The sequence below is a fragment of the Aspergillus pseudodeflectus genome (genome assembly GCF_044049435.1).
Source record: "Aspergillus pseudodeflectus strain CBS 756.74 chromosome Unknown BJX68scaffold_125, whole genome shotgun sequence".
Lineage (NCBI taxonomy): Eukaryota > Fungi > Ascomycota > Eurotiomycetes > Eurotiales > Aspergillaceae > Aspergillus > Aspergillus pseudodeflectus.
The window spans coordinates 21,971-29,815 of NW_027263901.1; the positions used below are offsets into that span (position 1 = coordinate 21,971).

Below are 7,845 nucleotides of genomic sequence, written 5' to 3' on the forward strand. Positions count from 1 at the left end.
GGGAGCTTGGATTGGATGGCCCGTAAAAGAAGAGGAATCAGCAGGGTATGAGTGGTTCACTCGCTCGTCGGGAGTGGGGATTTCAGAGATCCAACCGAGGCTGAGCCCAAGTCCAGGCTTCAGCCACTTGACGGTGACTTCAGGCCCGCTGGATTTTCCAGGGCTGAATCGCTGAGTCTCGCCTGAGCCTACGGATTCTGCGAGCTTCGTCTTTTTCGAGGGTCGAAGGCATCCCTTGCAGGTTTCTTGTCTGGGACGGCAGCTGAGAGCTCATTCCAAGTTTGCCATGACATCAGAATGTGAAGAATGTCTAGGTTCACGTGCTTTGGGCGAAATTGCGGACTCCGGATAGTTTTTGCTCCGACTCCGACCCCGAGTCCACCACAACACACACCCCGTCTCGCAAGCCATCCCTCATCCAGAAACTGGTCACTTGGACCCGAAAGCGTCATCTCTGGACCGAGACGCATACGGATACGCCGGATGTCAAGGCTACAAAGCCAATAATGTCGGCCTGATGATGCCCTGTCACTATCCTTAGGCAACCACGGACTCGGGAGGAGTTGGGGGCAACTTTGAGCTGAAACAAGTCGAGAATTATGTCAGCGCTAACGTTCGACCAAAGCCAAGGCGATTCATGTTTAGCCTTGTGGGGAAGGGAAATAGGACGCCTCCAGTTCCCGGCCGGTATTCAGCGACTTGGGCGGGGAGGGGCTGCTCTCGACGGAAAGCAGGGACACTGACAGTCCTGGCCTCCTCAACTCTTATCTGATCTCAAACTAAACTGAGGTTGTTCGCTGCAACCAGGGGTTTCCCCGCAAACCGGAGAATTTCCGACCCCGCCATGGGGCGACCCAGGTCGGCGCTTTTGCCGATGATTCGCCCATAAAGTCGGTGATACCGCCGGGTTTGCGGGACACAAAGATCTGGTTGCACAGGATGAGCAGTAACAAGCGCGCAAGGTCCAGTGACGATGCCACAAAGCCACGGCTGACTCGGGCTTGTAAGATCCTTTCTTCGGAAGCCAACAGAAACGATGAGCTAACACGGTTTAGGTGCCGAGTGCAAGAAGCACAAGATCAAATGCTTTGTCCAGCCAGGTCAGATAGCATGCAACAAGTGCATAAAAAGCGGCGTTCAATGCGTCCCTCACAATTTCGCTCAGAAATTCATCGATGACGATACTGCATGGAAAGCGCAAGCTGCAGCCAAGATTGATCGCCTTAAGGACGCCGTCGAGTACCTCTTGCGCCACAATAACCTGCCGGGTCTGGCAACCGCAGAGGACCAATTGGATCATGAACGGTCAATGCAGACGTTGTCCCCTTTGAGTGCTGCTCCCTCGGAGTCTGTCGGCGGGAACTTTACCCCCGAAGGCCCGTCGGTTGGCCTTCGCGGGCAAGATGATTCGGATCTGGTGCCGCTTCCGATGAACAATCTCTATAGTCTCACCGATCCGAACAACTCCCAGCTGATTCGCGTCGACCCTGCCGATGTCAACGGGCCCGACTTCATCAGTCAAGGTGTCCTTCCAATACCCGAGGCCGAGTTTCTTTTCGATCACTATCGACGACACATCAACCCACTGCTGTGGGACGGCATATTGTGCCCGCACAAATCTCTCCGCGAGGCTCGGGAGTCGTCGTCACTGCTAGTATCTGTGGTGCTGACTGTAGCCGCTCTGCACATCCCCAATAAAGAGCAGTCCCTTCATGCCACATATGGCGCGTTTGTGTCACTGATGAGGGGCTCGTGCTTGTTGCGCTGCCAGAACCTGGATGTGATACGTGCCCTGTGCATCGGCGCGTTCTACCTCACAAGCTTGAGCTGGGCCCTCTGCAGCCGCGCCGTGCGAGTGGCTACGGAAATGAACCTCCACAAGTCGTCTCTGCAGTTCGCGCGAGGGTCCCTCGAGTCCTATGAGCGCGTACGCCTCTGGTATGTGCTGTATGTTTGCGATCACCAGTTCGCGCTGGCCTACGGTCGCCCGCCCCTGATGCATGAAGATGCGGCCATCCGGAACGCCGAGAAGCTTTTGACAAGCGGGCTGTCCTCGAAAGGAGACCACGGCCTTGTCGCGCAGGTGAAGTTGTTCCGCATTCTGGCAAGCGGCTACTTTATGCATGGCTGTGACCCTGATCTTGAGCTCAGCGGACAAGACTTTGAGAGGTTGAAAGAATTTGACATCTCGGTCGATCAATGGCGTCTCGAGCATCAACCCAAGGAAACTGGGTCTGTAAGGGACAGCATGATCCCACCAGCGGCAAATGCCCTCTATTACCACCTAGCCCGCTTTCAACTCAATTCGGTAGCACTCCGTGGAGTCTCCGCCTCTTCCCAAGGCCAGGACAATACCGCCGCCGCTACCACCACACCAAGCATCGATATGAACTGGGAAAGACAGGAAGCTTCCAACATCGCCATCATGACCGCCATGAGCACTGCCAAACTGATCGCAGACGACAGCGGCCTTCAGAGAGCCCTCATTGGCCTGCCAATTTTTGTGCACGCCATGATCGCAGTGTGTGCATCGTTCCTCCTCAAGATGGCCGTCGTATTCGGCAAGTCCGATCCCGGTAGTGATGACACCACGCTCCATCTTCCCAAGGACCTCGCCCGATACGGCTTGAACTTTCACACACGGACCGCGTTAACGAACGTGGAGCGCCTGGTCCGCGTCCTATCCCAGGTCGCAGACAATGCTAGCCAGCGGCACGTCGTGAGACAGGTTGTGACGGGGTTAGGAGAATTGCTTCAGCGGTTTTCAGCAGGCGGAGAGCCCGACGATCTCCTATACTCGCTACCACGAAGCAAGGAAACTCTCTATATACCCGAGGCAGCACTAGTTCAACGACCGAGTGGGATAACCGACCAAACATATCAGGTGATTCCAGACAGCGAAGGTGTAATGGAAGCAGCTCAAGTTGACAACAGTAACAACAACGCTACCCGCCAACAGCAAGATCCCTTTGATCTTACGGGTGACCTGGATTGGCGCTTTGACGATGGGTTTCTTTTTGGGATCGAGATTATTGATTCCGAGTTGCCATTTCTGTAGACTTACCAATTATCAATGTGTGACCCCTATCTTTGAATATTCCCTAGCGAACAATGGCTACAATTTGACCGAGTGCATGAAACCTGTAGGTTCACTGAAGATGCTGTATTGGAACCCTGCTCTGGCCTCCCTCAATATACCATCTTGGGAAATCACTGACTATCGCAGCTTGCCGATTGTATTAAACTGACTCTCTTGCCTCATACCTTTTTACGCCCAACAATCGGCGTACGAGCTTGCGATCACATCCGCCAACGGCTCACACAATTTAAGCCTTCAGGTCCCCCTCCTGCGCCTCCCTCCTCGCCCTCAACTCGTCAGCCATAACTGTCGCGTGGTCCGCCCTCTGCACGGGATATTTATTAAAGAAGTACGCAAAAACCGCCGTACAGATACAAAGCACACCCAGCCAAGTCGTCGTCGTCGCAAAGCCTGGAGTATACCGCGGCGCATCCTTATCCGGCCACAGCCACGACGAATAGATGGACGACGCGTTTCCAATCCCGTTGATGAGGGCGATTGCGATCGCACGCTTGGCGGCGGGCTGCGGGATCACATCGGAGACCCAGGTTTTGACAAGCGGAGAGCAGCCATAGATTGTGCCGAAGGCGAATATTGTGAGTACGTATTGCGCCATGCGGTTGTTTTGGATTGTGGCAACCGCGATGAAGAGGATGCATCCGAGCCCCGATAGGCCGCAGATAAATTGCCATTTGCGCTTATATCGGTCGGCGAGCCAGCAGCAGGCGACGACGTATACTAGGGCCGCCATGTATGCGGGGATTGTGTGGTCTGCTTCCTGTCAGTGCGCAAATCACAGAGCGTTTGCTCTCCTAACAGCAGGAGACAATAAGGATGAAAACGTACACTGTCCCGTCGGTCCCGTCCACCCAAAACTTTCGACGAGCGTCGGGATGAAATACTGCATTGTCTGGGAGCCGGTGACAAGCACGAAGAGAAAGCACTGCGCCCACACGCGCCAATCGGCGCACGTCATCTTGAAAGCTTCCCAGTGTGGGATCTTCTCGGCGCCTGTGCCCTGCGTTAGACCGATTCCGTCGACGGCGAGGCGGTTGCATGCGAGAACGCTCTCTTCCTCGCTGAGGAAGCGGTGGCTCGTCGAGGGATAGTCGGGCATGAGGAAATAGATGGCGACGGCGGCGACGACCGAGGCAATGCCTTCAAGGATCTGGTGCTGTTAAAACTTGGATATTCCGAAAGGGACGGGAAACGAACAAACAACCACCTCCACCCCGGAAGGCCACCAACATTATCCATATGATCGGTAATGACACCCGCGAGAAGGCCAGAGGTTGCTCCAGCAAGCGGGACAGAGGTGTACAGCAGGGCAAAGCGCGTGGCAAGTTCATACCGACGATACCACGAAGAGAGGAAAAAGGCGCACCCTGGGGCGAAACCGGCCTGCAATTGTCAACAACGTTTGCGTCCGTGTATATTGGACGTGTATTGCCACTTACCTCCGCGAATCCAAGCAGGAACCGCATCCCGGCCAACTGTGTCCAGTTCTGCGTCGCGCCCATCAGTGCAGCGAATGTACCCCAGACAAGCGCCAGTCCGGGCAGAAACACGCTGGGCCGGACACGGGTCAAGATCATGTTGGCGGGGACCTCGAAGATGAGGTACGAGATGAAAAAGACGAGCACAATGATGGAGTATTGTGATGAGGTGAGGTTGAAGTCGTCCTCCATCCCACCGGTTTTGGCATTGCTGGAAGCAATAGAGTCAGCCAGAGCGCAATGTAGTTTCTTAATGAACTGGAGCAGGCGAACATACCCAACATTTGCACGGTCCAGAAACCCAAGCAGGTACAAGATCCAGGTGCAAGGAAGAATCCGCCAGTCAAGCTTACGCACCAGCCTCTTCTCCTCTGGTGTCCCGTCGACCCACTGAGTAGCGAGCTGCTGCGCCTCGGCGAGGTCGGCCGTGGCCATGGGCACTTTTTCGACGTGCTGATCGAGGCTGGACTTTTCTCCGGCGTGGGACATTTTGCTCGGATGCAGATGAGTGCGATATGGGTTGAGGAACTTGGAGGCAGCCCTTGCGTGGAGGCCATATATATAGACATTTTGTGTTTCCTATTTGGAGACATGGGTCACCCCATGGGGAAGCTAATCGGCGAAAGCTCCGTCTGGACCCTGAGCGCGTCGGCAAAACTGCCGCGTGGAGGACGTTGGGGCCTTCGGCGGTTCCACCGATGTCAGCAGACAATGTGCCCCGAAGACTATAACATCGGCTTGCTCCTTCCTTCCTTCAGTCCTCCCCTAACTAAAACCAGCAGAAAAAAAACGCAATGATCGGGCCAATAGATCTTCCTCAACCACCACTCCCCAGGCGGGCTCGCATCGCCGTCACGCTAGGCGATCCCTCCGGCATCGGCCCCGAAATCACCGCCAAGCTCCTCAGCAACCCAGCGAACCGCGAGAGGGCAGATATATTTCTTCTGGCTGATAATTCAGAGCTGCGGTCTGCAATAGAAGATGCTGGAGGCGTGCATGTTTCCATATCTCCCGACTCACCCGGGCCACATGGAATCCAGGTCCTTGACGACAATAGCGCGACACAGTACCCCTCGACACGGGGCGAAGTATCAAAGGCCAGTGGTGGACGCGCTATCCACCAGCTGAAGAGAGCATTAGGGCTCGTTCAGGCGGGAGAAATCGACGCCATCGTCTTTGCGCCGCTGAATAAGAGCTCGTTGAAGCTCGCGGGGATGACAGAGGAAGACGAGCTGCGCTGGTTTGCGAACCAGCTTGATTTCACGGGCGTCACAAGCGAGATCAATATTGCTGGTCCACTGTGGACTGCGAGGGTTACGAGCCATATTGGTGTTGAGGAAGTGGCTAGGCGCATCACAAAGGAGTCTACACTAAAGGCTATTGAGTTACTGCATAGGCTACGGTATGCACCCTCCATCGACAGCAACAGGCCAGGCTAACCGAGAAGAAAAAAATAGATGGGAATCTGGTATCGAATCCCCGCGGCTCGGCGTCTGCGCCCTGAACCCGCACAACGGCGAAAACGGCGCCTTCGGCCGACAAGAAATCGAGCACATCCGGCCCGCGGTCTCTGCGGCAGTCGAAAAGGGTATAGACGTACAGGGTCCCTTCCCCTGCGACACGATCTTCTTGAAAAGGCAACACTTTGACGGTATCGTCACCATGTATCACGACCAGGGCCAGATCGCGATGAAACTGCTTTCGTTTGATGGTGGTGTGACGGTGCAGGGCGGATTACCAATTCCTGTTGCGACGCCGGCGCATGGGACGGCATTTGATATTGCGGGGAAGAATCTGGCCGGTGTTACGAGTGTGCAGAATGCGTTTGATGTTGCGGTTACTATGGCGGAAAGAAGGATTAGGAAGGAGGCTGGTTTGGTGCCTGAGAGTGTATCTGTGCCTGTTAAGAATGGGGCTTGTGTGGCTGCCGCGAGGGTAGAGGTCCTCAATACGTCGTGTTGCTGAAGGGTTATACTTAGATCCGGGGATCGGAGCCTGGATATTCATGTAGTTTTCAGGGTGAAGCAAAGAATGGTCACGACCCACTCCTATCCACGCCTGTCATATGGCCAGTCATGTTCATCAAGTACTGATATGGCGGAAAAGACCTGACAAACAGTCAACATGTATACTGTCATCTCCATCCAACCACATCTGTATTATCTTACCGCGTCGCTGCATACCGCGACAGCCAATCAACAATAAACCCAGAGTCACCACTAATAATCTGCTCGAAAACTTCATCTCCATCGCCAAACCTGCAATCTCACAAATCTTCTGATTCATTCCCCGCTACATGGGTGGTGATATCCACCAAATTGAACCGCCTCTCCTCCCCGCTCCCAACTTCCCAACCAACGTCTAAGAGCGTATCAATGAGTGACACGCCTTGATTCGCAATGCAGCTCCGCGCCTGGTTCTCATGAGGGAAGGCGGATGCCTTGCGTGCCAGATCTCAGATCTCGCTCTCTTGGCCGTCAATCAGCGTAGGGGTGCCGATATCTCGGGAGACGATTAGTTCGAAGGGGAGCCAGACGGCGGTTGTTGGGATGTGTGTGTTCACAGTCCACATGTTTCGGGCGACTGATGTTTAGGGGCCGTTGAGAGGACTATTGCGAGGCTGCGACGCGTGATTGGGAAGCAGGAGAGCTGGTGCACGATTGTGAGTTAAGCTGTCATGTCCAAGGTCGAGCCAGAATTGACCCTTGTCCCGAATGTAAAAGCCCCATTGCCTGCAAGTCGGACGTGCCGGTTTCCATTCGGTTTAGGTCTATATCCGGAAAAGAGAACCCATCTTCGCTCTGGAAATTGGAAAAGGCTCCTTGAATGTCAACCCTGCCTAGTTCACCAATCTTTTCTGGGGTTTACTTGGGTAAAAAGGAAAAAACCATGTGGATCAAGTTGGCGACGGTCCAGGAGCTTGATGGTTTTCGTAGTGCGTATAAGCAGATATCCACACGGCAAGTGACGAGCGGGTTTGCGGGACCGCTAGACTGGCGCATCTCATAAACGTGCAGGAGCAAAGCAGGGTACAGACAGTAGCCACTAAGGAAGATTAGTCTGTTTTGCAAAAACAGGATTGGAATCCTACATGAACGGTGGAGCATAGTTGAGCTGGTCGCACAAAATGAGTGTCTCCACAATATCTGTGATATATCTCGCAGCATTATATGCAGTCTGCCGAGACTCGCCGTTTGAGGACAATCTGCTGCTGCTGCCGTTGTTGTTGTTGTTGTTGTTCTTGTTGGGCGTCCCTTCTCGTGCCGGCAT

The 7,845-nt window shown here is 54.3% G+C and overlaps 4 protein-coding genes across 4 annotated transcripts; 2 read left to right on the forward strand and 2 right to left on the reverse strand.

The window, feature by feature from the left end:
* Positions 1–705: 705 nt before the first annotated feature.
* BJX68DRAFT_42906 (Zn(II)2Cys6 transcription factor) lies at positions 706–3,071 on the forward strand. The gene is made up of 2 exons (XM_071049151.1): positions 706–1,003; positions 1,056–3,071. Exons 1-2 carry the CDS (start codon positions 940–942, stop codon positions 3,056–3,058), a joined length of 2,067 nt encoding a protein of 688 aa, XP_070891944.1. The 5' UTR covers positions 706–939; the 3' UTR covers positions 3,059–3,071.
* Positions 3,072–3,326: 255 nt separating this feature from the next.
* Positions 3,327–5,292, reverse strand: BJX68DRAFT_274714 (major facilitator superfamily domain-containing protein; the record flags this gene model as incomplete). The annotated part of the gene is made up of 5 exons (XM_071047709.1): positions 4,853–5,292; positions 4,537–4,786; positions 4,295–4,480; positions 3,926–4,247; positions 3,327–3,850 (listed from the first exon to the last, which is right to left on the reverse strand). The coding sequence occupies exons 1-5, from the start codon at positions 5,062–5,064 to the stop codon at positions 3,327–3,329; spliced, it is 1,494 nt and encodes a 497-aa protein (XP_070891945.1). The 5' UTR covers positions 5,065–5,292.
* BJX68DRAFT_251099 (uncharacterized protein) lies at positions 5,293–6,795 on the forward strand. The gene is made up of 2 exons (XM_071042347.1): positions 5,293–5,977; positions 6,033–6,795. Exons 1-2 carry the CDS (start codon positions 5,370–5,372, stop codon positions 6,538–6,540), a joined length of 1,116 nt encoding a protein of 371 aa, XP_070891946.1. The 5' UTR covers positions 5,293–5,369; the 3' UTR covers positions 6,541–6,795.
* Positions 6,796–7,439: 644 nt separating this feature from the next.
* On the reverse strand, positions 7,440–7,845 carry BJX68DRAFT_273637 (fungal specific transcription factor domain-containing protein; the record flags this gene model as incomplete). The annotated part of the gene is made up of 2 exons (XM_071047509.1): positions 7,440–7,620; positions 7,667–7,845. The coding sequence occupies 2 exons, from the start codon at positions 7,843–7,845 to the stop codon at positions 7,440–7,442; spliced, it is 360 nt and encodes a 119-aa protein (XP_070891947.1).